The sequence below is a fragment of the Acinonyx jubatus genome, chromosome E1 (genome assembly GCF_027475565.1).
Source record: "Acinonyx jubatus isolate Ajub_Pintada_27869175 chromosome E1, VMU_Ajub_asm_v1.0, whole genome shotgun sequence".
In the NCBI taxonomy this organism is placed as follows: Eukaryota; Metazoa; Chordata; class Mammalia; order Carnivora; family Felidae; genus Acinonyx; species Acinonyx jubatus.
The window spans coordinates 22,377,869-22,405,800 of NC_069397.1; the positions used below are offsets into that span (position 1 = coordinate 22,377,869).

At 42.3% G+C, this 27,932-nt stretch overlaps 2 protein-coding genes, 1 long non-coding RNA gene and 1 other non-coding gene across 6 annotated transcripts; 2 read left to right on the forward strand and 2 right to left on the reverse strand.

Annotated features, from left to right (window-relative positions):
• Nucleotides 1–2,077: 2,077 nt before the first annotated feature.
• SLFN14 (schlafen family member 14) lies at nucleotides 2,078–14,022 on the reverse strand (the record flags this gene model as incomplete). Its single annotated transcript, XM_027033790.2, is given in 7 exon segments — nucleotides 2,078–4,837; nucleotides 4,839–5,134; nucleotides 5,136–5,475; nucleotides 7,485–8,199; nucleotides 10,908–11,033; nucleotides 12,578–13,053; nucleotides 13,298–14,022. Coding segments are annotated over 7 exon segments (2,823 nt in total), but the record flags the coding sequence as incomplete, so codon positions are not given.
• Nucleotides 14,023–18,671: 4,649 nt separating this feature from the next.
• Nucleotides 18,672–22,232, forward strand: LOC106980447 (uncharacterized). Of its 3 annotated transcripts, none has more exons than XR_001431075.3 (3): nucleotides 19,228–19,752; nucleotides 21,823–22,017; nucleotides 22,116–22,232. It is a non-coding gene; the product is annotated as an uncharacterized LOC106980447 (long non-coding RNA). The 3 variants fall into 3 exon arrangements; XR_001431074.3 differs by having other exon boundaries at nucleotides 19,233–19,752; nucleotides 21,823–21,961; XR_003412606.2 differs by lacking the exon at nucleotides 21,823–22,017 and having other exon boundaries at nucleotides 18,672–19,752.
• Nucleotides 21,895–21,991, forward strand: LOC113592782 (Z30 small nucleolar RNA). Its single transcript, XR_003412735.1, has one exon. It is a non-coding gene; the product is annotated as a Z30 small nucleolar RNA (small nucleolar RNA).
• A 552-nt stretch (nucleotides 22,233–22,784) lies between the features above and the next one.
• Nucleotides 22,785–27,403, reverse strand: PEX12 (peroxisomal biogenesis factor 12). The gene is made up of 3 exons (XM_015078481.3): nucleotides 26,240–27,403; nucleotides 25,407–25,960; nucleotides 22,785–24,556 (listed from the first exon to the last, which is right to left on the reverse strand). The coding sequence occupies exons 1-3, from the start codon at nucleotides 26,363–26,365 to the stop codon at nucleotides 24,157–24,159; spliced, it is 1,080 nt and encodes a 359-aa protein (XP_014933967.1). The 5' UTR covers nucleotides 26,366–27,403; the 3' UTR covers nucleotides 22,785–24,156.
• Between the last annotated feature and the right edge of the window lie 529 nt (nucleotides 27,404–27,932).

Consider the following 27,932-nt stretch of genomic DNA (forward strand, 5'->3'; position numbering starts at 1 on the left):
ACTTTCTCACTGAATTTTTCTAGTAGGCTCTGTAATTCCAACAGTCGTGGTTAAGTCCCGTTGAACTTTCTCCTGGATTTCCTTTTCTTGATTGGGCTCCTAATGCTGCTGTTATTAGTGGATTTGATTGTGTTTTTTTTTACTTACCACTCTGATCTGCCACTTCCTTCCACAACCCGCATAAGTTACAGTTCCTTTGAGCTCTGGTTTCCTTGGTTTCTTTTGGGTGTCCATTTTAGAGATTGCAAGAATATTATAACATGGATTTAGCAATCATTTTTTTAACATTGAGAAAAGGTGTTGTGTACTAGAGGGAATTGAGTTTGAGATGTCATGAGCCAGATAATTAATTCCCAATCTTAGCTGCTCATTGGAAACTTTCACAACCTTTTTAAAAAATGCGGATTCAAGAGCTCCTCCCCCAGACATGTGGAATCCAACAATGAATCAATGAGTCAATAGTACTTTAAAGGTGATTCTATGGTCAGTCAGGCTTCGTTGTTTTTTTTTTTTAATGACATTTTCTTTTACTAGACTCCCATTTCCTTTTTAAAAATGTTTTTAATGTTTATTTATTTTTGAGAGAGAGATACAGAGCATGAGTGTGGGAGGGTCACAGAGAGGGAAACACAGAATCCTAAGCAGGGCTCTAGGCTCTGAGCTGTCAGCACAGAGCCAGGGGTGGGGCCCAAACTCAGGAACCTTGATATCATGACCCTATCCGAGGTCTGATGCTCAACCAACTGAGCCACACAGGTGTCCCTCCCATTTCTTCTTTTTTTTTTTTTTTAAGTTTATTTTCAGAAAGACAGAGAGCATGAGCAGGGCAGGGACAAACAGAGAGAGTGGAGAGAGAGAATCCCAAGTAGGCTGGGCACTGCGAGCACAGAGCCCAAGCAGGGCTCATTCCCACAAACTGTGATATAATGAACCCAGGTGAAATCGAGGGTAGGATGCTTAACCGACTGGGCCACCCAGGCACCCCCCAGACTCCCATTTCCTATTTCTCATTACCACAGTCTAGTGGCTCACTATTCATAGTGGATTGCCATAGAAATTACTAGTATTAGTAATTAGTATTAGATTGTCACAAAAACCCAATTTGTACCAAATCTGGCCAGTGTCATTACTTCATGATATTGCCTACATGTGGCAAGCAGAGGGGTAGTTATCTGATTGAGAAAAGTAATACAATACACAAATTAGCTTAGAGTCACAGCATTTCAAAAAATCATGCTTGAGAACTATCCACTGAGAAAAACCCACGAGAGCCCAGGGGATGTCTTAATAGCCACTGCTCACAGAGGCTACTAAGTGTTGTGCCAAATCCTGTCCCAATAAGCATTTCTAGTACCCCCTCAGCCCTAGGAAGAAACTAAGCTTCTGAAGGGTTAAGTAACATTGTTGATAAAGTAATTTCTCATAATCACCTAATCACCATCTGACCGTGTGCCTGGCTCTGAGAATTTAGCGGCGGTTCAATAGCTACTGTCTGTTGACTCTTGGGTTTGTACCAAGCACATGAAACAAAGCATTTAATCTTTACAACAACCATCTGAGGGATATACTGTTGTTTTTTTCCATTTTATACAGAAAATTCGGTTAAGCTGCCCAGATTACATTTGGGTGCTTGAGTCTGAAATTTGAACCTTGTCATGTCTGACTCTGAAACCCACGCAAGTGCACTAGTTACATTTGGGGAAATAAAGATATGTAAGTGACCATCCTTACTCTCAAGGAGCTCCCAGTCTGATTGGAAGAGAAAGGTGTATACATCTATTTCAGGACAGAAAGAACAGACTTGGAGAAGGGGTCAATAGTTCTCAACCCTGGTGGCATATAAGAATCATCTGGACGACTTTTAATAAATACCAATGCTCAAGCCCATGCTTGGAGATGCTTATTTAATTGGTTGGGTGTTTGCCCTGATCGCTGGTATATTTTAAAGCCCCTTTGCCCCCATACAAACGATTTTCAGGAGTAGCCAGGGCTGAGAACCACTGAGTTAGACCTTCTACTTTAAGCTAGAGTGAGTTATTGAAGTAGACTAAGAACTGATAGACTCTCAAATTCAATATATAAAACAATTATTTTTATTTGTATTGTTTTATTTATAATATTTATTTTGGAGAGAGAGACAGAGAGACAGAGCGTGAGCAAGGGAGGGACAGAGAGAGGGAGACACAGAATCTGAAGCAGGCTCCAGGTTCCGAGCTGCCAGCATAGAGACGGAGGCAGGGCTTGAACTCACGAAGTGCAAGATCATGACCTGAGCCAAAGTCGGATGCTTAACCAACTGAGCCACCCAGGCGCCCCTAAAATAATTATTTTTAAAATGAATTATTTTATCAGATTATATAATGTATACATACAGTTTAAAAAGTTAAATCGTACTGAGGCTTATGACTAAAATATAGCAGTTCCCTGTTTTTTCCATTCCCCTAATCCCTCCTCACTTGACTCTTTAAATTAATTTTAGAGAATTCACACACCTCCCATTATCCAAATGTTAATGCAGTGGTGTCTTTTGCTTCATCAGAAAAGAATTACTTGCTGAACTTTATTTCTCCCACCCAAAGTACCCAAATATCCCCAAGAAATGGTAAAAGGGAGGAAATGTCAAGTAACGGAAGCAGGAAGAGGCAGGGAGGGGAGAAGTTCTTCTGTTCAGTCCATGGTCAGTAAAGCTGACCATTAGGTTTCAGACTGGCCTGTCTGATCCTCTCCCATCTCTTGGAAAGGTGATGGGCTTTATGTGAAATTATAGCCAAAGGAATATTTCCACACTTTCTTTTGCATTCATGCCTGCCCAGCATCAATAAAGTTTTCTGAAACCTTTCTAGAAATTAAAAGCAATCTGGAGGGGCACCTGGGTGTCCCAGTCGGTTAAGCGTCCAACTTCAGCTCAGGTCACAATCTCACTGTTTGTGGGTTCCAGCCCTGCATCAGGCTCTGCTGACAGCCTGATTCAGATTCTGTGTCTCCCTCTCTCTCTGCCCCTCCCCAGCTCATGCTCTGTCTCTCTCTGCCTCTCCAACACAAATAAAAGTTAAAAAGCAATCTGGAAGCTGGAATATTTCCAAAGCAACTTAAAAATCCTTAGAAACAGGAAAGCAAGTTTGCATTGAAGAGCACAGCATTGGCTTAGCTGTTTGGGGGCTGACCAGAGAAAGGGAACTGTGTTTTATTTCTACTTCACATACACTGGAAAGAAAACATGATGGGAGAGTATTACGTAGATCTTGTAATGCTGACAGCTACTTCTCTGGCACAGTTTATAATGACTTTGGCACAATCCTCAAAAAGTTTTTAAGCCAGAGAATGGCTGCAAAAGGAGAGACAAAATTTAGGTCAGGGGGATGGCGAACGTTTAATTTGAGGAGTTGGCCTTTTGAACAAAGACTTGATCGACAAGCTAGGATTTCAGCAGGTAGAGGGGCAGACAAGGCTTTGAAGGCAGAGAAGAGAAGCACAGCCAGAAGCCAGGAGTGGGTAGGGATGGCATGGGTGGTAGAGTTGCCATCCAGGCTGTTGGTTAAACTTAACACCAAATCATAATGGAAGAGCTCAGGGATGTGCAAAGGCCTCTTACAGACAGACCATTTCCCAGGCCAGCAGCAGAGGATAAGCAGTTTTGAGCCTAGGTGAACGTATGAACAGGTAGAGGATGAACATGAGCAGTGTGTGTGTGTGTGTGTGTGTGTGTGTGTGTGTGTGTTGTGTGTGTGTTGGAAGGAGTAAGGGGAGGGTTGGTGGTCAACCTGGAAACTTTGGAAACTAGGAGAGAAGAAAAATAAATTTGCTTTATTTTGTAAACCTGACCTGAGTCCTTGTGGTGGAAATATCCCTATTTTAGAGATGACTGCACTAGTCGAATATTGCCTAGACTCTTCACACATTTGAATGGGATCCCCATTGCTGCAAAGCTATGCTCATAATTTGGCTTCCAATGTTGCCATTGAATATATGGATTAGCAAAAGCATCTGGCCCACTTACTACTACAGTACTCACTGTAAACTGACAGGGTGACATCTTCATGTGTGCGTTGGTCTTTTGTGAGCTTGACTGGCATCAAACCATCTCCAAGAGACGAATCCATGCTTCGTGCAAAGAGGAAATCAAGTTGTGGGCCCATGAAGCTCGAGACCCAGAGCCAGTATGAGGTACTCAACAAGGTGCTGCCCCTGAGATACCCAGTTAAAGTAAGTAGCCTGGGGGGCATCCTCCCTCCCACTCCCAAAATGGGTCAGCAAGGCTGGGCTGCCTTAGACGCCTTGGGAGAGGAGGTATAACAAAGGACACATTAGGAGAGGAAGTCAGGGTGTATCATGGAAAGCCTTGAGAATTGGTTTGGCTTCTAGCCTGCAGGGCCTCCCTGCAGATACGTTGGCAGGGAATGCCACACAGTCAGTTCCCTATTTAAGGAGAAACGCTGGTCCCTGAAAGATGGACTGGATAGGAAAACCAGAGGCAGGGGACCAATCGTCAGTCTGCCATAAGTGTATAGGAGGAGGAAAAGGACAGTAACAGCACACAGAGTGAAAGGTCACTCCCAAGAGACATTTCTTGGCTCCACACAGTACTTACTGTGCCTTGACTTTCTCACTTGCAATATGTGAGAAGGAGTAGCTGCCACCTCCCCCAGAGAAGAGACTCTGCTCTTTCTGGCACCTGTATTGTTAAAATAATTTTCAGAAAGCTGCCCTCTTTTCATAAAGCACGTAGAGGTGTTTAATGGCTCATGAGGCAAAACGGAGCTCATGTGCTTCTTCTGATAGTGCACATTCTGGACTCAGCCCAAACACAATCTTCCTCTCCAGGCCTGAAAACTGTTGAAACCTTCGTTGCTCCAGGGGTTACAAATAATCCCACTGCTTTTAGCAGTGCAGGCTCATAGCGTCCTCTGTCCTCCCTTTTCCTGAACAGAATGGCTATGTCTTTGGGCAGGTAGCCACATTGGAACAGGTGGTGACACCTTTCCACCACGTGTTTCACAATTTGTTCCATAGTGAGGCCAGTCTCTGTGTCATCCACCCCAGGCAGACCCGGGGCACACACTGCTTCCTTGTAGGCAGTTTCCCTGAACAATGGCAGTGTGTCTGGGGACCTGCCAGAGGGCAGATTTGCTCTGATCCCTCCTCATTTCTTCTTTCGTGACCGTTGCTATTTCCAGAGCACAGTAGATCCCATTGGTGATTGTTTCTCGAGGAAACTGAGCAGATGAAGGGGGGACGCCATTAATATCTGCATGATGGACTTGGAAAGGGTCCAGAATAATCCAGAGAATCCCATGATGAAGGTTTTCACTCCCAGCTCCCCTCAACTTTGGAAGGGTGATGCTCCTGGCCTTCAAGTACTAGTCTCCATATTTACTGCAGAAATTCTCAGTCTCATCCATCACTATGTGTTTAACCTCTAGGAACTCCCCTTGTAAGAAGATTTTCCGAGTCACAACTCTGCAGGTGGTTTGTTGGCTAAAGAATGAAAGAGAGAATAAGGTTTCAGGCATATATACAAGGGGAACACCATATGCATCACTATCTACATTGGAATTAGAGGCTGGTTCTCATCTGGAGACTGATTCATTGACTCAGTGGTGTCCTAAACACTACAAAACTACTCTACTTACAAGTTACCTGATAGAATACATAAATTGCAAACTCTGCTCTTTGGGGTTATCTAATTAAATCTGTACATGAAAATTTTTGAAATGGACCCAGGTAGGAGATTTCATTTCTATTGACAATCCCTAAAGACAGGCTCATTACATTGACAGGAAATCTCAAAAGCAATTTCCACTTGTTACTATCATTGCTTAACTTTCTTCCTTTTTAGAGCAGGCGAGCAGGTCCCTGGAGGCATAATTTTCATGTGCAAAAGAGGTATGGGCTAGGATGAATTCCTATCTAAAGCAAATCCTATTTCCCCACTTACTGGTAGTACAAAACCAAAGCCTTTTTAGATTTTGGTAAGGAAAACATCAGGAAGTTGCTGAGTTCCATGACATGTCAAGTAAGATAGAAAATCTACAGGGCTATGCCTCTCTGGGACTGCTACTCTGTTTACTTAGCTCAATTTTCCTTTGTAGTATGTTTTAGCGTACTAGAGGAGGAGGAACAAATTAGAGGAGGCAAGAAACAGCCAATTTCGTTATATAGATAGATATAGATATAGGTAATTTTTTCAAAGTAAACTTGGTTGTTTCTTTCCTCTAATTTAGATCCAAATAACATCATTCATTCCTATAGATTTCCTGATTTACATATGCAGTCCTTGGGGATTTACTCCCCCTATGCCTTGAATCACAGCTACTTACGTTCTTCTGTACCTGTTTTGACTGTGTAGACTTCTTGAAGTAAAGCACCGATTCTTAGTCCCTCATATTAGGGGTTCAATAAATAACTTGTTGAATTTGCCTTTTGACTGGGATATTTTTAAACTTACCCATACAGCATAGCCCTTAGCACAGTTTACAAGATCCTCCATAATTCAGAATCTCCTTCCTTTCTAACTTCATCACCTGCTACATACCTCTACTCCCTCCCTACTCCAGTAAGACCTACCATTCTGATTCTCTCATGTGCCTTTGCACTTGCTGTGTGCCCTTTGCCTAAAAAGCCCTCCACTTCTCCTACTGACTTCTTAAGAGTATGCCAAAGGATCCTTCACCCAGGACTATTTGCTGGCCAACCTCCAACCTAAGTTAAAATGAGCATATCCTTATTATCATATTAATTATGCAACATTCAATTTGCTTATTTTTTTCTTATCTCCCTTATTGGATCTTTAGGGTCCCATCTTCAATATGTTTTTCCCTGGTAACACTAAATGTACACATTCCTAGCATATAAGTGGGGCCCCAAAAGATTTATTGGGTACATAAGTAAACCAAACCAAAAATTAAAGTGCGTTTGCCCTCATTTGCTAGATTGTATAACAACCATTTTTTTTTTTTTTACTACACTGAAAGGTAAAGACTTAAATCAGAGGCAAATTTGCATGTTTTCTGCAGTTGTCGATTCAGAATAAGTCAAACAAATGAAAACAGTTTATAAACAAAATGAAATGGGTATTTAAATTCAAGTTCCTGTTAGGTATAATGTCTAATTAACTGAAATACTCTATGACTTTGAAGCATTAAATATCAAGCAAAATGTATACTTAAAACAAAACAGGCTTATTTTCACTTTTCTTAAGGTTAAGGCCAGAGATTGTAGGGAAAAAAATGTTTCTAGTTAAAGAAATTTAAAGTGATATATATAGTTGGCTAATTTGTAATGAGATGTTTAAACCTGAGCATTACATAGTACCCATTTGTAGCTCAACTACCTGATCATTTGGAGATGTGTATAGGGTTTGGGCTCTCAGATTTATGCAGCTAAGGCCTCACAACGTCTTAAACTAGAAACACAGATTACTCTTGAGATACTGTCGAAAAGACTGACTAAATATGTTTATCATGTTGAGTCAGTGGCACTCTTACATCACATAATTCTTTAAAGAGTCACTTTCACAAACATAAAGGATCTCTTTTGGTTTGCAGTGCAACAAATGCTTAATTTTCTCCATGATCTTTATGGCTAGGGCTGTCTTCCTGGTTCCTGGAAAGCAGTGGATAAACAATTCTCGCGGCTCCTGAAGGCTTTCTGAAAGCAACTCACATTGCTCCTCTATGAGCAAGTTGAAAAATTCACAGCCCAGCTGGTCACTCAGAAGAGATCTGGAACACAGTGAGACTATGATAAAGGCCGGCAACAAGTCTTCCATTTCATCCTTGGCAGCAAGCCTGTAGGACTGGGGGTAGTGAACAGGGATTTCATTGGGGCTGCACTGTGTGCTGGACAGGTGCATCAACCTTGGGATAGCACACACTTTCCCTGTGTAACCACCAACGGTTCCCAGTTTCTGCTTTAACTGATGAAAAGTGTTTCGGCCATATTCAAGCCCTCCAATCCAACCGGGGGGTATTAAGATTGTATGGAGTACCAGGGGACTGTTAACTGCTATTAGAAGAGCATCGCACAGGACATCCCGCTCTTTCCTTAAGCCAACATCACTGGCCCAGCTTCTAGAAAATATCACAATCCCCTGAGAACAAGGATATATCTGTGTCTTCATTAACTCCTTGAGTCCTTTATGATCTGAGAAGAGCTTCTTACAGAGGGATACCGGTTTAAACTGTATCTCTTCCTGTGTCACTGAAAATGCAAGAAATAGAAATTACAAACTAAAATTTACAAAAGCCTATTGTAAGTATTCCTGCAACATCATAGGAAGAAATGAATCTAGCCATGGAACTATGGGTTTCCTTGTCTACAAAGAAAGCACCCCCTCTTTATTTTGATGTAGCCCAATAATTTATTTTTGCCTTTGTTTCCCTTGGCTCAGGAGACATATCTAGAAAGACCTGATAATCACAATACTGGGTATTTACCCAAAGAATATGAAAACACTAATTCAAAGGGATATAGGCACCCCTACGTTTATTGCAGCATTACTTACAATAGCCAAACTATGGAAGCAGCCCAAATGTCCACTGATAGTTGAATGGATAAAGATGTGAGAAATATATATATATATATATATATGGAAATATATATATATATAGAAATATATATATATACACACATGGAAATATATATATATATGGAAATATATATGGAAATATATATATGGAAATATATATATATATGGAAATATATATGGAAATATATATATGGAAATATATATATATATATACATAGAAATATACATATATATGGAATATTTTTGGCCATAGAATGAAATCTTGCCATTTGCAATGACATGGATGGATCTAGAGAGTATTATGCTAAGTGAAATAAGTCGGTTAAAGAAATAAAAATACCATATGATTTCACTCATATGTGGAATTTAATAAACAAAACAAATGAACAAAGAGGGGAAAAGACACAAACCAAAAAACAGACTTTTAACTATAGAGAACAATCAGATGGTTATCCCAGGAGAGGTGGGTAGAGGCATGGATATGAAGGGGATTAAGAGTACACTTATCCTGGGGTGCCTGGGTGGCTCAGTCAGTTGAGCACGAACTTTGGCTCAGGTCATGATCTCACAGCTTGAGAGTTCGAGCTCCGCATTGAGCTCTGTGCTGACAGCTCAGAGCCTGGAGCCTGCTTTAGATTCTGTCTCTCTCTCTTGCCCTTCCCCCGCTTGCATTTTTTAAAAAAATTTGTTTTTTAAACATTAAAAAAAGAATACACTTATCTTTTTAAAAATTTTTTTAACATTTATTGATTTTTTGAGAGACTGAGTGTGAGTGGGGAAGGGGCAGAGAGAGAGGGAGACACAGAATCTGAGGCAGGCTTCCGGCTGTCAGCACAGAGCCTGAGGCAGGGCTCGAACTCACAGACCACAAGATCATGACCTAAGCTGAAGTCCAATGCTTAACTGACTGAGCCACCCAGGCGCCCTAAGAGTACACTTATCTTGATTGAGCACTGAGTAATATATGGAACTGCTGAATCACTGTATTGTACACCTGAAACTAACATAACACTGTAATTAGCTACTCTGGAATTAAAATTTAAAATTAACTCAATAATTTTTAAAAAGAGAAAGCACCCCCTCTTCACAGGCCAGGACTACAAATTTCCTATTTCTGGCAGCTCTTGTGCAGGAGAAGGCAATAGGGAGGAGTCTTCACAGAATAGAATAGCCTCCTGGTACCTTCTCCTCAACCCCAAGTGGTCCACTACTGTTAGGAAGGTATTTCTTCCGGCTAAGGTGTGTGTGTGTGTGTGTGTGTGTGTGTGTGTGTGTGTACCTGGTGCTTTAGGGATCCAAGAACTTTCCTTTAGGACATTGATTCTTAACCTGTGGCAGTTTTGCCCCCTAGGGGACATTTGGCAATATCTGGAATATTTTTTGTCATAGCTGGAGAAGGTGCTACCAGCATCTAGTGAGTAAGGGCAGAAATGCTGCTAAATATCCAACAAAGTCACAGGGCAGCCCCCCTCAACAAAAATTATCGAGCTCCAATATCAATAGTGCCAAGATTGAGAATCTCTGCCTTAGGAAGAGTCCAGGTGACCCCATGGTTCACCTTTCTCTTTTATTTTTAATTTTTTTTTCACTGTTTATTTTTGAATGAGAGAGACAGAGAGTGAGCAGCAGAAAGAGAAGGAGACACAGAATCCGAAGCAGGCTCCAGGCTCTGAGCAGTCAGCACAGAGCCTGACAGGGGGCTCGAACTTAAAGACTGTGAGATCATGACCTGAGCCAGTCAGATGCTTAACCTATTAAGCCACCCAGGCACTCCAGTTCACCTCTTTCTGATTGGAAAGCCAGGGGCAGCTGTGGTATAGACTTAAAGAATTTAAGAGAATTCCTATATTTTCTCAAATTTGGAGAACAAAAGCCATACGTGACTGGAAGCCCCAAAGCACGCAGAAATATAATGTGGATACAATAACTGAGAAACAAGAGTCCATCGTATATATTATTTCAGGACCATTATGTCTACATTTGACCTCCTTTAAGGACTAATTGCCTTGGACTAATTGCTACCAATTCCTCTCAATTTATTATTTTTTGTAAACTCTATGTTCAATGTGGGGCTCAAACTCATGACCCCAAGATCAAGAGTTTCACGCTCTACCAACTGAGCCAGGCAGGCACTCCCCAACTTTATTATTATTATTATTATTATTATTGTTACTATTTTAACTTCAATTTAATTTTGTTTTTTTAGGGTTCATGTCCAGCGTGGAGCCCAATGCAGGACTTGAATTCACAACCCTGAATCAAGACCTAGGCTGAGGTCAAGAGTCAGATGCTTAACCAACCGAGCCACCCAGACGCGCCCCCATCCTCCAACTCAGTTTTAGAAAGCAAAGTCCCTTCAGCTATAATGAAGAAGGAATACCTGGAAACAGACGTTGTAGAGGTCTCTTAAATTCCAGGACTTTTTTGGGAGATGATGGGCTTCCTAGGGCTGATGGAGCTGGTGAACTCAGGTGAAAGCTGTAGTCAGTGGCGAGACTGGAAGTTGCTAAACAAACACACGGCAAGTTGTTTCAGATGAGAAAAGAAAACTCTTTTTCATTGCCCTTACTACTGTTGACGTGAGATGTGCAGCGTGCCTGAGCCACTCATGCTTTCTACGCCTCAAACAGTTCACATATGTTAGGAAATGAAGACTGGGGACTCTTGGAGTGTCATGCATCTTCTAAGTCACCGTGTGGCTCATTTTGGGCAAGTCATTTCCTCTCTCTCATGCGAACGTGAGCTGGTGGCCCCTAACGTTTCCTTCTAACTCTGATATTCTGATTCTGGGTCACCCCTAAAAGGAAAGGCTGCTGGTGGCTGATCAGAAAAAGGTTAGCACAGTATTTTTTTTTTTATTTTGTTATAGTTTGTTTAAACCCCCATTCAAGGTTTAGTTGGATCAGAAAGCGGCAGGATCTCTAGATTGGGGTGTGTGTCTATGAGAAAAGTAAACTCAAACAAATTTAGGACAGGAGAATGATTTAGCAAAATCACTCGAGTCTTGATCCCAGCTTCTCTTATCAAATTTGGAACATATTGACCATGAAGACAAACTGACCTGTAAGTCCTTTATGGATTGATTAGAAATCACCAGGGCTGATTCTGAGCCAAATTGTAAGGGAGGTGAAAACACTATGAGTCCTTCTTCCCCTCCCTCATCCCCTGCTCAGCATCTCCTTTTACATCGGTTTTTCCCCATTTGGTAGTGCCCCAAGCCCACTGGTTGAAGACATTAGCTCTTAATGTTACAGAAACCATTCAAATTTGTCAACAAGCTTCCCATAAAGGAATTAGTGGAGGGGCACCTGGGTGGCTCAGTTGGTTGGGCAACCAACTTCGGCTCAGGTCATGATCAGCCGGCTGGTGGGTTCGAGCCCCACATCAGGGTCTGTGCTGACAGCTCAGAGCCTGGAGCCTGCTTTTGGATTCTATGTCTCCCTCTCTCTCTGCCCCTCCCCCACTCATGCTCTGTCTCTCTCTCTCTCTCTCTCTCTCTCTCTCAAGAATAAATAAATATTAAAAGAAATTTTTTTAAAAAAGAATTAGTGAAGTCATCCTTAAACAGTGTTTCTCCCAAATACTGACTTCAGAGTGACCCTGTTGATTAATGTTTTTGACTAGAAAACCAGCCTACAAAATTCTTTCAACAGGCAGTTACCGTGCATAAGGGAACTTTCACTAATTCATAGCTAATCGGATAAATTTCCAAAAGTGGACCAAAATCCAAGCATTTCTTGACCTCAAAGAGTTCATATTCTGGGTCTTTGGAGCTGAAAATATTTTTTTAGGATTGTATTTTTAAGTAATCTCCACACCCGCCGTGGGGCCCAAACTCACAAACCCAAGATTAAGAGTTACACACTCCACTGACAGCCAGCCAGGCACTCTGGAACTGAAAATATTTTCAAAAGAACCCTGTAATGGGAGAATATTTGCAAGCAAAATTGCTTTCTATCCTTCAACGAAATTACCTGACCAAATACCCATGGAAGGCACAGAAGGGGTTCCTCCCTGGCTGACTAGATTATGACTTCTCTTCTGCTTTACCTGACTGAATATCCAGCATCATGGCTACCCAGTGCTCCACCGTCAGCCTTGTGACAGAATTGTCCCTCATGATCCAGGAATCCGGGGCCTCTGTTAATACTACACAGCAGAAGGGCCCCATGTGAACCACACAGACATAGCCATACAGGACATTGTTTTGGTACACATTCAAGATTTTGGTTATGAAATGCACCTTTGGCTTCTCACAGCAGAAGTGGAAGGTTGGCAATTGTTCTACACAGCTTTCTATTTCCTTTTTTAGTAAGTCAGGGTTCACTTTTTCTCTCTGACAGCCAAACACTTCTTTGCTCTTATCATCTACTCCAATAATTAGGTATCCCCCGAGGGTGTTGGCAAACGCAGAAACGTAATGAGGCAGCATTTCTTTAATCCGAGGGACAATCTTTCTGGTGGTGAACCTTTTAAGCTCCACACGTGTTGACACCGTAACATTGAGTTTCTCCTTATACAGGAGCCTGTCCTTTTGTTTTTTTAATTTTTTTTAAATTTTTTTTAATGTTTATTTATTTTTGAGAGAGAGACAGAGCATGAGCAGGGGAGGAACAGAGAGAGAAGGAGACACAGAATCTGAAACAGGCTTCAGGCTCTGAGCTGTCAGCACAGAGCCCGACACGGGGCTCGAACTCACAAACCATGACATCATGACCTGAGCCGAAGCCGGACGCTCAACTGACTGAGCCACCCAGGTGCCCCAGGAGCCTGTCCTTTTGAAACAGTTCTGAGGCAGACACCCTCCTATCTTCCTCTTCCTGAATGTATCCGTAAGGAACTTTCTGAGAACTCCACTCCTTCACCCTTGATCTTCCTCTTTGGGCTCTAGACTGCTTCTCTCTGAGAAGCTCCAAGGCACTGCTGGCGCTCAGGTTGACAGTGGAAGTCACGGCTCTCTGGTAGAGATTGGAACGCAAGCTGCAAATCCTTAGGGGGAGGCTGGAGACATCTGGGCTCCAGGACTTTACAAAAATCAGGAGATTGTGCCCCTGCTACATGTAGTCAAGGTATTTCTGTGAACCTGAAGGAAGGAGCTTCTGAAAAGAAGTTTCCAGGTCCTGCCCCAGCCCATGGCATCGTTAACTGTAGGTTTTATCATCAATCTCTGCTTTGATCACACCCCCTCCAGAATTTAACAGCACACAGGTAGCTTGGATGATTTTCGCATTCTCTGTTCTTTTCAGATAGCTACTGGCCATCTTCTTCCTGCTCTCTTCTCCAAAAGTCATCCTGCCCACGTGTACAACTGTCTTGGGATAGAGCATTTCCATGTTGGTCTGGACACCATCCAGCCCAGCAGTCCCTCTGTGCTCCAAACAATAACAGAAAGGGGTTCCAGGAAATAACTTGGACAGAAATGTGGTTTCTACATTAACAAGAATCCTGGAGATTACAATATTTTCTTTGAACTTACAGATTACTGGAGATACATTTTAACATTGGAAACACTCTTTGATATTACTATTTTCTAACAACATTGCAAGCTCCCAAGCCTTTCCAGCATGAACAGGTATAGGTAAAGATGAATGCTTAATATTTTGCCATAACAGAAAGATTCCATTGCTGAAACTGTTAGTCGTTTTTCATTTAAAGTCAGGAAGCAACAACAGTGAGCCCAGAGATAAAGGGCACGGATTGGCACAGCAGCCAAAGCAAGTTATACAGAATATGCAGAGGCAGAAGTTGAGCCAAAAGTTGCTCCTATTTATAATTCAAAGGGAAAGGAAGGCAATAGAGAACTAAGGGAGAATAGTTCTGGGGTATATGTGATGTGGTCTTACTATAAAAACAAACATAAAAGTTGGTGTTCTTTATGCACTATTTTATACATTTAAAACATTTTACTCCTGGAAGAATGTCTATTGATACCAAATGGAGAAACCGTTATAGCTTCTCAAACCTTCTTCTAAAAATACGTTTCTTCATACACAGTGTGAAGTAGGAGCAGGAGTGTTCTTTCTCTTCTAAATAGTTCTACCCTGTGCTGGGGGAGCCTCCAAGGCTCAGAAGAAAACATGAGCCTTTGGAACATAGTCCTTAAACTATGGTCGATTTCCCTTTTTGCTTCACGGACCAGACAGCAGCCATCCAATTTGAACTCAGGGCTCTGAAGCAAATGTTTCACAAACGGCCTTGTTAGCTCTTATTAAATGCAAAGCAAAATATTTACTAACCCAAATCAAAATTCTTCCTCTAGGAGAAGAGAACCATTTCTTCTGTGTGATCTCCTCCAAGTAGAGGCCATATGGGTGTTGTTTATGCCCAGCAAGAGGGGAAAAAAGCAGGCATCTGCAGGATGGGTACCCTCCTCTGCCATTTGTTTGCTGTTGGCTGCCTTCTCACTTCCTCCAGACAAACCAGAATCAGCCTGATGAATTGTTTTTTTCATATGTGAGCATCTTCTGTAGGTAAATGTAAACGTATGGCTCTTAGAGAAATTTCTGTTCATATAATAGAATGACAGAAGTGTTGGAAGGAACTTTAAAAATCTTCCAGTCCAACCATTTATCTGATTCCTAAGTCTTCTCTATAATATTCTCGACTCCCAACAAATCTTTTCAGCAATTGCTTAAACACCTCTAGCAACAGTAACTCACTACCTCTCAAATTAGTCCCTTCTATTTTCTGACAGCTCTGTTAGAAATGGCTTCCTGATTTTCAGTTATAATTTGTCTCCCTATAATTTCCACCTGCTGGGACCCACAAAACAAATCTAATTGCTTTTGAACTAGCAAACCTATACTCTCATGATTGCCAAGTCTCACTGCTATTACTTGGATGCTGATAACAACTATGATAGACAATGTTTTCTGAGATTCTAGCTCCATATGAACATCCTTTGTACATTTCCCCAAATTTCTCACCTCCAATTTTTTAAAAAAAATTTTTTTTAATGTTTATTTATTTTGGGGACAGAGAGAGACAGAGCATGAATGGGGGAGGGGCAGAGAGAGAGGGAGACACAGAATCGGAAGCAGGCTCCAGGCTCTGAGCCATCAGCCCAGAGCCTGACGCCAGGCTCGAACTCATGGACCGCGAGATCGTGACCTGAGCTGAAGTCGGACGCTTAACCAACTGAGCCACCCAGGCGCCCCTCCAATTTATTTAAGATGTGTTTATTCACTAAGTATTTCATTTTATCAACAGAGGTAGTTAGGGCACAACCTTTGTACACACTACACACAAACTGACAAATACCAGTGTCCATCTACTCTCGGTTCATTCATAGAGATGGTTCAAAGACTATGGAGAACATAGTGACCGAGAGCAACAGTGCTGGCTGTCCCTCACCACTGACTGACCCTAGCTAAGTCTCCTAACTTTCACTCATTCTCTCATTCAATCAGCTATTGTTTGAGCATCTGAGATGTTGAAATCCTTGCTCTGGCCCTTTCTAGCTTTGAGACCTTAGTTATGCTAACCAAAGCCTCCGATTCCTTCTGTGTAAATTAGAGATAATAATACTGTCTTCTTTGTACAACTCCTGTGAGAATGAAATGTAGCCTGGGGCTACATGTCACAATAAAAACTGCTATTTAGTGATTGGCTTCTTTGGGCCAGATATGCAACTCTGATGGTCTCAAATTGTCCTTATGACAACTTGTAAGACATGCATTATTTTCATCATCTTATAAATGAAGAAACTGAATTCAGGGAAGTAAAGCTCAAGGCTACACACCTAGTAAGTAACAGAGCTGGGATCTGAACCCCTGTCTCTTGCAAAACTCATTTACTATCATTCTGCCATGCAGCCTTACTGTTAGCCAGAATAAGATACATGTCCTGCTCACAATCTAGAGAGGAAAAACATGTATTAACTCATTGCAATTCAACAGATATAATAACATCAGTTGAGCACTTTACCTGCTATGCATTCTCTGTGTGCTCATTCAACTCGTATAACAGCTTGCAAATATAGTCACATGCATGACTATTATACCCTAGTGCCACTCTGGAGAGCTAATAACGTATGAACAGTGTGCTCTGGGTGTTCTGAGGAGTGACAGTAACTTTGCTCGTGAGTATAAGATTTCATAAATGAGATGGTACATGAGTTGCAACCTGCAAGTAAGAATGTACCAGGTTGAGGGGCACCTGGGTGGCTCAATCAGTTGTGTCCAACTCTTGATTTGGGCTCAGGTCATAATCTCACAGTTTGTGGGATCGAGCCCCACGTTGGGCTCTGTGCTCACAGCAAGAAGCCTGCTTTGGATTCTCTCTCTCCACCTCTCTTTCTGCCCCTCCCCTACTCGTGCACTGTCTCTCAAAATGAATAAACATTAAAAAAAAAAAAAAAAGAATGCACCAGGTTGAGAGGGAGAGATGGGGAAAGAAAGGGAAACCAGGTAGAAGAATAGCACATGAAAAGACCCATTATCTTCACTGTCTAACGTCTCCTGTCCTGAAACTACAATGGAAATCCTTAATAGGTCTGGTACAGAGACACTCCATTTCTCTTAATTCTTCCCTTTTATTTCTCTAACTTCAATCTAAAATGGAACCAGAGCAGGGCACCTGGGTGGCTCAGTCGGTTAAGTGTCTGACTTTGGCTCAGGTCATTATCTCACAGTTCATGAGTTCAGGCCTCACATCTGGCTTTCTGCTATCAGCACAGAGTCTGCTGTGGAGGTCACTTCAGAGTCTCTGTCTCCCTCTCTCTGCCCCTCCCCTGTTCTCTCTTTCTCTAAAAAATAAACATACATACATACATATAAATAAATAAATAAATAATAAAATAAAATAAAATAAAATAAAATAAAATAAAATGGAACCAGAGGAGAGAAAATGAAATCTCACACAAGGGCCCTCAGGAAAATAAAAAGACTGAGAGACTCATTTCTCATAAATGCCTGATTTACAGAAAACTGATACTTGATATATTTTTGAGAGAGACAGAGAGACAGAGACTGTGTGTACAGGGGCACACATGTGCAAACAGGGGAGGGGCAGAGGGAGAGGGAGGTAGAGAATCCCAAGCAGGCTCCACGCTCAGCCCCACACTGGGCTCGATCTCCTAAGTCATGAGATCATGACCTGAGCCCAATTCAAGAGTCAAGGCACTCAACATATTGAGCCACCCAGGTATCCCTTGAATTTTCTTAAATGATAGTGAGTTGGTCAGGGGTTAAGTTTTACTTATGGTTCCCAAAGGCACAAACAAGAAATAACCCAGGTCAGGTTGGTCTTGCAAAGGAAGCTGAATTGAAGTTTGTTTGTATGACCAGACTGGTTGGTCTGGTCTGGTTTGCTTGGTGAATTTTCAAATCTGGCCTCCCTTTGTTTTTTATTTTAACAGACTCTAGACTGAGCTCTCTCCTCCTTACATTCCCTACCCAAATATGCAGCCTATCCCAAACTCTCAAGGGACTCAATGTAACTTGCTAACGTTTGCAAGTCTTGAACTGCAACTCCTCTGCTCTTCCTAAATAAGCTCATCTTTTTGACAATTTTGCACTTGTCTCAGTCTTCCTTTTTATTTAGGTTGACACCTTCTACCCATCCCTTTCTGACACTCATCACATTCCTCACGCTGCTTTTCATATGGCACCTCTCAATTTCCACTTCCACAATCCTAATTTAGGTTCTTCTTAGCTCTCACCTATGCCAATCACTTGCTATAGTTTCCCTTTCTTTCACTTCGCCTTCCTTTGATCTATTTAAAAACACATTTGCATACATAGTTGTCAAAAGTACAGCTCTGATCACTGATCTACTCCCACTCTGAAATCTTCAAGTCTCCCACTTTCTCCAGAGTAATCTACACAGCCAGTAAGCCACCATCTTTGATGAAGTCTTGATTTGTCTTTCAAATTTCCCACCACCTCCTTTCTTTAACACTAATAGCGGTCCTCAGACTTTGGTATGAATCAGAATCATCCCTGGGTCACCTTTCAATAATACATCTGCCTGGGATCCAACGCTAGAATTTCTGATTAGATAGTCTGGGTTGTGCTCCAGGCTTTTTTGGGTTTTTGTTGTCTTTGGTGCTAGAGTACATACATATTAAGTATCCCCTGGTGTTTTCTAACTCACCAAATTTAGAAACACTACATTTTTTCGACTTTACCTACATTTCCAAGTTCCCCCATGCTTTCTCATTTAATTCGGGCGTCAAATTATTCCTTCTGCCAGAATCTCCTAATTTTCAAAACCCATCCATCTTTCCAGACTCAGATCAAATGCCACCTCTTCCAGGAAGTCTTTCCAGTTCTCCTGCGCATTTCTTTGATATTTAGCTGCACTTTTCTTGTGGAAAGCTGATCTAGGAAGCGTCCAAGCGCCCGATCAACGAAAGAGTTCACAGAATGGAAAGGGACACATTCCTCCCAGCCCCCAGCCCTCAGCCCTCCCGCGGGAATCGGACAAGTGCAGTAAATCCTATTGGATCACTATCTGAATCGATAATTCTTCCCGGAAATACCGGGCACAACTCTTTCAGATGCCCTCCCCGGTTGTAAAACAAAGGACCGGCAACTGGCAAAAGACGTCCCAAAGTCCAAGGGCAGGGAGTTGAGACGCAGGCAGGAATCGCTCAAAGGCTGAAAAAGCACTAGCCTGAAGACGAAGACCCCCACGCTAAGAAGCAACCGAAAAGGCGCTTCCGCCCTCCGTCCCGCTCCACGCCTCAGTGTCGCCTGGCCCTCCGATTGGCTGCTCCTCGCACCCGCCCGACAAAGGCTGTGACCCACGTGACTCAATGGCGGCCGGAGGATTGGTTGTCCGGCGGAGGCTGTTCTGGGCGGGGAGGTCTCGCGAGCTGCAGCAAAGCTAGGCTACCAGCAAGCGGGAAGCGGGACTGAGTTGTAGCCAGGAGCCGAAAGGCCGGGTGACTGCTGCTGTCAGTCTCCGCGGGCCGGAGCAAACCTCCCGAGACAGGGCGTAGGAGCTTGAGGAGTTCGGAGAGCGGGCTGTGGACTCGTGCCTGGGTCTTTGGTTTGAGCCCTGGCTTCGGCCTTACTCGTATTTCCCTGCAAGTACGGTCCCTCTCAGTCTTTCCTGAAGTCGGTGGGGTTTGGACTTTATTATTATTATTTTGTTGAGAGTCCATTGTATGGAAGCACCGGTTGACCTGCGCAGCGCGCCGTGGAGACCGCCATGAGGTAGAAGCTAGGGGAGGGAGGGCTTAGAGATGCGTGTATGGTTACCTGCGTGCAGTATTGGAGGTAAGTTGGCTTTTTAAATTGTGCTGATGACTTTGTAATCTAGGAGTTTAAGTTTAGGAGAGAGGGGCGCCCAGTGACCGAATTAAACGTTCATTTATTGAGCCTCGTCCTATGTACCAGGCACTGTTCCGAGTGCGATGGATGCAAAGGCCAGGAACACACTGGCCTGGTTCTTGAGGAAGTCCGTGCCATGGGGCTGATGGCAGAGATGGAAGGAGGGTATGTGCATGGGTAAATAAGTAGCGTGTGATGGCGTGCTGTGGTGGGGAAAAGTGCTGTGTAAGTGAGACGAAAGGATGACAGAGTTAGAGACCACTTAGAGAAGGTGACGTTTGAGTAAGGTTACTATAATTAGAAGTTCTCCAGGTTGAAAGGGTTGGGGGAGGCACTCCAGATGGAGCAAAGTGTACTGAGGAAGAGAACTAGGAATGTGTGCGTGCTGTGAATGGCGGGAGCACACTTGGAGCTCCGCTCCCAAGTTTCGCGCTTTTAGACAAAGTTATTTAAGGTCTCTCAGCCTCTGTTTTCCTCGTTTTTAATGTGTACTTCACCGGTGTAGGAAGATGAACTAAAGACTCCCGGGTAGCCCCTGTAAAACAGTCACTTTGTTAGTCCCCTCGCCCCCCGCCCCTTTTTAATGGAGTTTAATTGCTGAATGGTTAACACAGACCAACAGCTGTCAATTTTTAACTAAGGAGTATCAATCTATTGACATTTATAGATGGCTGAAGGAAGCATGTGCTGTCTCCAGAATTGTTACTTAGGTACTGACAACACCATGCTGAAAGGCTGGGGAGGGTGACATTGTGGTCCAAGTACTTTTCCACATCAGTGACAACATACCACCAGAAGGTGTCATTTAGAATAAATGAAATTCAGTCAGCTGGGGAGGGTGACATTGTGGTCCAAGTACTTTTCCACATCAGTGACAACATACCACCAGAAGGTGTCATTTAGAATAAATGAAATTCAGTCAGCTTTCTTTTCTTACTCACTCACTTTTCTTACTTACAATTTCTTACTCAGAAATTGATTATCCAGGTTTTGAATTACTTACACTTTGCATGGCTTCTTCTTTTTTTAAAACATTTTTTTAAATTTTCTTTTTTTTTTAAATTTTTTATTTATTTTTGAGACAGAGAGAGACAGAACATTAGCAGGGAAGGGGCAGAGAGAGAGGGAGACATAGAATCTGAAGCAGGCTCCAGGCTCTGGGCTGTCAGCACAGAGCCCGACGCAGGGCTCGAACTCAAAGACTCTGAGATCATGACCTGAGCCAAAGTCGGATGCTCAACCGACTGAGCCACCCAGGCGCCCCTTGCATTGCTTCTTTTATCTTTCCTATGGCCTGGAGAAAAATGAAATTAAGCCTCATATTTAACTGGTAGTGGAAAAATGTAAATCTGATCATCAAACCTCTGTTCTCTTTCCAGCTCTACTGTTAGTTAATTTGTTGTGAACCTTTGGCAAAACGTAGCCTCTCTGGATCTTGGACTTTTAAGATAGAAGATTCCAGTATAAAGATTTTATGACTATACTTCTTCTCTTTGTTAGGAGCAGAATTATAAATCAAACTGTATATTAAATGAGCTGGAGTTTATAATGGAATGTAGTAGAAAATCTTTTCTAAAGCTTTTGCTTTAGGATGACAAATCTCTTCACAGACATCCCTGAAATTTTATCATGCCTAGTGTTTGGGCTCATTAAAAAAAAATTTGGGGGGCGCCTGGGTGACTCAGTCATTTAAGCATCCAACCCTTGATTTTGGCTCCAGTCATGATCTCACAGTTGGTGGGATGGAGCCCTGCATCCGTCGGGCTCTGCACTGACAGCCTGGAGCCTGCTTGGGATTCTCTCTCCCTCTCTCAAAAATAAATAAACATTAAAAAAAATTGTTTTTAATCATAAATCCTTCTCCACTCTCCTGTATTTCAAAAGCAAAAAAGTTCCTCCAAGTTTGCATTTTTGTACAGCAGACTTGCTTAAAGCAAAACGTAATGGAAAATAAAGTATTTGTTGAAAACCCATGGTTGAAACTTATCTATAAAGAAGCCTTTATTTTTTTCATAGGTTAACCTAAGTTTTCTTGGATGTGGAGAGTGTTGGGCTGCTCTTAGATATAGAAGGATGTGAAATGGAATGATGCGATGATGAGTGAAGTATAGTCTGACCTGGTATTGCCACTGCTTCGGTGTTGGCCTTGACCAGGGTATGATCCCTTAATCTTCTCTCTGAGCTGATTCTGGTTGTGGTTTTTCCACATTGGTATGTTTTAATCTATTTGCATACTGATTTTATTATGTATAAGAATGTTTCTTTGATATTCTTTTGAATTGCTGATACTTTGCTGTTTTCCTTCTTAGGTTGAGGTGAAAAATCTGGCTTTTGATATCTTCGTGGAGGACTACATTATTTCAATCCTGAATCTGGTTCAGTTTCCTTATTGACTTATTATGATATTAAAAATGCTTAATTAACTATGGTGTTTGTTTTCATAAAACCTTGCGCCCCAAAAAGAACTTTTACAAATATCTATTACATTCTTCTTATGGTACACAAAAGTGTTAATATTTTCAAATCCATAGGTTAATCCATTTCAAAATTTAATCAACTTGGTGCTATCAGAGAATGTGCTTTGAATTGCTAAATGAGTGAAAATATTGGAAAACACTTATCTCAGCAGAGGCACTTAAATTATTTTCATCCTTCCTCTACCCATATATTTTCACCAACCTGACTATCCAGTGGCATGAATTTTACTACACAGAACTGAAGTGTTTCTGTAGTATTTCTAAGACGGTATTTCACACAAAGCTGAATTCTTGCTGTTGGAGTAGAGGATTTTTTTCTCCAAGTATTAGATTAGCAATTAAAAAAAAAAAAAAAAAACAAAAAACCACACACACACACACACACACACACACACACAAGATGTCAATACAAAAATACCTCAAAGTCAAAGGTGGTCTGAATGAAAAATTTAAACACCTCAGTAATCTTTACATTTCCACATAATCATGACAACTTGGAACAGCTCTTTGCCAAAAACATTTATTCTTAAAATTTGTTTCAGCATTTCACAGAAACTTACTAATAGCCAGAATAATTTGTGCCCATTTTGCAGACTCTTAACAGCAAGAAGAAAGAGCTTATTAAAAGATTCTTTTGCACAAAGTTAGATCAGTATTTTAGTTCATCTCTTAATTAATCAGATTTGCTTTCACACTGAAATCTTCAGACAACAATATACACTCAACCCCTACTTTTCTTTAACCAGTTTCCCATCTGTATGGCTCATAAAGGAATCTTCTTTAAAAGTTGATAAACTATAACAGGTGTTACTTAACAAGTGGATCACAGTATATGGAAGGCGCTTTGTTCTTCTAAAGTGTTTCTAAGTATGTCTATAAAGAGCAGGTCTATGTTTCACATTGTTTGCAAACTGATAAAATATCTTCTTCATAGGCAGATAAATGCTTTCTTTTCTCAAGAAGAAGGCTGCTACCTATTCACTACCCACTTTATGAGGTCTAACTTGGGTTTTTCCTGAGAGCTTCTATACCTCTTGTTCTTCAAGGAAAAGCTTCTGTACTAACTATCCCCTTTTATCCACTTCCTGTACATTGACCTTCATGTCTCCTGTCAGTCCTGATTCTCATTCTAACCAGCTTGGTAAACTCTAAGTAGGAATCTAGACAGCAAGTTAAAAGGTTAAGATCAATGGATACATCTTTTTAAAGAAATCCATATACAGTTGACCCTTGAACAACACAAATTTGAACTGTGTAAGTCTACTTATATTCGGATTTCTTACAGTACAGTACGGTAAAAAGTACAGTATAAAATTTTTTTTAACTTTTATTCATTTCTCAGAGACAGAGCATGAGCAGGGAAGGGGCAGAGAGAGAGGGAGACACAGAATCTGAAGCAGGCTCCAGGCTCTGAGCTGTCAGCACAGAGCCCGATGCGGGGCTGGAACTCACAAACTGCGAGATCATGACCTGAGATGCAGTCGGATGCTCAACCGACTGAGCCACCCAGGCACCCCCAAAAAAGTACAGTATAAAGGTACTTTCTCTTAATCTTAGTATTTTCCCTATCTTATTTTACTGCAAGAATACGGTATATAATACATCTAACATACAAAATGTGTGTTAATTGACTATTTATTCGTAAGGCTTCTGGTCAACAGTAGGCTATTAGTAGTTCAGTTTTGGGGGATTCAAAAGTTATATGTGGGGGGCCGGTGAACACATGTTCAGGGGTCAACTCTAGTTATTTAAAGTCCATATAATTATGAGTCGAGGATGAGAAGTATCAAACAATGCTACATACTGTGCTGAAAATCAGTCCTGTGGCCTTATAGTGCAGTAATTTTGTTGTGAGATAAAATGCTAATCCGTTTCAGTTCTCAGGGGAGTACAGTTTAATTAGATGTTGTACTTCTGTTGGATAACCTGTTATGGGACAAGCTTGGTGAACCCTGACATAATTAAACACACAGCGATAACAAAACACATAGCCAGAGGTGGCAAGAACAGTATCATTCACCCGGGTTTTACGACACAGTGGGCACACAGTCTTCATTTTGGGTAACAGAGGAGAATCAGAATTGTAGTCCAGGTGTACAGGTGGTGGCGGAGTAGGTAGGGCAGTCAGCGATTTGACGGTTTCTTGATTTTCAGATGAGTACCACCACTCAAGGAATTGCAGAAAGAATACTCCCACAGAAAGGCCAGTAGAGAGGGATAAGGCAGCACCTCCCACAGCTTTCTTCAGAGCTGACTTTATCTTCTCACCAACACTGGTGGGAGAACAGAACGAGGAGACAAAAGGAGAAAATGCTTATGTAGGTATCATCAGAGAATGGCTACTAAAATTATAGTTCTTACACTCTTCATCAGAATCACCGATTCGGTTTGGGGATTGAGTAGTTGCTAGATTGGCACTGTCTCCTTTAGTATCTGTTCTAAATGATTTCTTTTTTCTGACCTACAGTCTTTTGGGAGTATAGGAGCTAAACTTTGTATTTAATGACTAGGGTCTTCTTTGTTTTTGTTTTAAGAAAGAAATTAGACTGATTATATAGATTGTGTGTGTGTGTGTGTGTGTGTGTGTGTGTGTGTGTGTGTAAGGTAGTATATCCAGGAAAAGGAACAACGCTTTTAACAAAAAATAACTTAGCAACATTGAGGAATATATATTTGAACTTGTAGGACACCACAAACACTAACTAGAAGCAGTATAGCATTGTGGTTAAGACACAGTCTTGAGAACTGTTGATCAGGCTTGGATCTCAGTTCTGCCACCTTCCAGCCATGTGGCCTTGGCAAGGGACTTCAGTATCAGGGCTCAGTTTCCTTAGCTGTTAAATGGAACAGTGAATTTATTTCATTCGGTTGTGATGAGGATTGAGGTAACGTACGTAAAGCAAACACCTAGCACAGGGCCTGACGCACGCAGCAAGCGTGCACAAAAATATAGCCAGTGTGATGAGGAAGTTTACCAGGATGGCCACTCTTGTTCTATGGACACGAGAATTTTTCTGCGTTTACAAAATACCTCAAAGTGAACCGAGGAAGGTGGATTTAATAAAATTGGTTCTGATTTTAGAATATGTTAATGAAATATTTGGGGGAATGTTAAAGCCTTACCTCTTGGCTGGTTGCTGCATCATGCTGACTTCAGCTGGTCTGTGCTCCAGAGCTTGTATATCCTGAACTGTAAGTCGACCTAACCGAACACCAGCCAGCCTCAGCAGTGGTGAGTGATGCTGAGCCTTTCCTAGGATGTATCGAAGTTGTTGTACAAAAAACCAGCCTTCCCATGCCATGTTAACAAATGGGTAGGCTGCCAGGAAGGCTCTATAAAACTGTTTCCAACGGGAAGAAGGGGGATGAATAGAATATTCATCCTCTTCTCTCAGGCTAGAAACCAGCTTCTCTAGCTTCACTTTCAGGTAGGGAAGAAGAACCAGGAACATAATTGACTTCCAAAGCTGCTGCTTTGGGAGACCAGCACTGGCCAACCTCTGAAGCTTGTGTGTGTCCTCCATTACAATGCGCTTTAAGCCATAAAAATTTTCAGAGAATGAGGCACTGGTTTTGGACAAATAATGCTGCTGGAGCAGAAGATCTAGCAGGGTGAAGATTTCATCAAACCACCTCCAAAAGAAGCCATAGTGGGCAGGATTGGATTCTGCAAGAACCTACAGCAAAGTAAATTAATAAAATGAAATTCATTCCATTTCACAATTACTATGCATTGTATTTGCACTTCCCCTTTTTTCTTCTAAATTCTATACTTTAGGCTTAAATGAGCACTTCTTTTGGGGTCTGCCCTATCCTCCCTGAAGTGCTGGGTTATTCAGTACAGGGCTCTACACATAACATGGACTCAATAACCGTTAAACCATAGGATGTGAATTATAATTATTGGTTTGGTTTTTACCCAGTCCCTAAAAACTCTCAGAGAATTGACACCTTACCTTGACCACATGCTGAAGAGCAGGTCTCACTGCTGTCATTAAACTCTCCTGTGCTACCACCTCAAAGATGGATGGCTGGTCATCCACCACAGAAGCAGTTGTGATGTGAGCCCCGTGCTCAGCCATAATTTCCCGTGTGCACTGGGTTTCACTTTGCCCACAAACTCTTTAGTAAGCATGAACTTGTTTTAGTTATCAAATAGGTGCTTAATCTTTCTGCAAGAGACCCAAAACTCCTCTTTCACGGAAGTGGGGGAAAAAGACCTCTTCTGGAGGCAGAAGGGAGGGGTCTCAAACTAAGGAGGTTAAGAACGAAGTTAAGGCAGACGCGGGTGGAAGTGGTGTGTGGGGTAGGGGTAACTTGTCAAATGCTGTACCTCACAGGGCAGAGCATGCCTATGGGGACAGGGATGGGCGAAGGAGTGATATCTTCTGGAGCTGCAGCCCTGGAGGCTGCGAATCAGGGACTCTAACTCGTGAGGGCTCAAGAGCCAGCTAGCTCTGAGGGGTTAGAGGTGCCAGTGCGGACTCGGTACGCGAAGACCGGCTCCAGCCGTTGGCTGCGAAGTACCCCCGCCAGGGACCGTCCTTGCGCGCTGACCCCCGGCGAGGCGCGAAGGACCCACGACTCCACGTTTGTAGAGAGGCCCCCGCTTTATGACAGGAGCCGCACCCGGAAATAGAAGCCGCTGGTGACTGGGATGGCTGGCGGACGGGAGGCGCTCTAGCCCCGAACGTGGCCCGGAAACCGGAACGAGCAAACTCTATGACCCCACCGGAGCTTCCGCTTCCGCTTCCGCTCCCGCTGAAATTAAAGAAGTGACTTGCGGGTCTGGCATGGAGTTGGATTCTCAGCTCGTTTTACTTTTCTTAGCTAGGTTTGCATCGCATCCCTGATGGGAAGCCACACCTCTGAATCTCTCTGCAGAGGTCTTTTTGGAAAGGTGTTTGGGGCGCCGCGCGAAGTCTGGCACCCAGAGCCCGGAGTTCGAGCCTGCTGCTGAGGCCTGTGTTCCCTTGGGCGATTTAGTTAAGGGTGGGGGGACGAATGGGAATGTGGACACACGGAAGTTCTCTCTGTGTGCGCCGGGCGTGGTGGTTAATTTATAGCCGGCCCTCCCAGGAGGGATTTGCAGCTGGAGATAGAAGTCTTTAGCCTTATTGCCGCTAATTTAAAAAAAAAGAAAAAAAAAAAAAAACAGATGATTAGAATGAGAAAGGCTCCTGATGTTCCTCAGAACTTGGACGGTCACTTTCCATTCTAGCGGGTAGATTAACTGTCTTGTAGGTGTAGTTACGTTCAAGCATAACTAGGCACTTGCTACACTTGATGAAAATGGTTCCTACTCTCCTATACGGTTGGATGTGTCACAGCGATGTGAATACAGGACTAAGAGGAATCCTGATGAGTTGTAACTAGAATCAACTGGAGACGCTTGGAAGATGGTACTTTTCACTGTATACCAAACTTAGTGTAATTTGCAATTAGCAAAGGGCTTTTACATCATATGCAACTTATCCTCTCTTGAGTTGCTTATTCACGTTTAACCATTCCTCTTTCTTCAACCCCTCCCCACTTCTGTGCTAAATAGATAGGAATAGAAGGTATTCACTGCTTTAGAGGACCTTGTGGTATAAAGATCATTGGTTTGCATAATGAGAACCCTCAAAAACAAGATTTGGGTTTAATTGT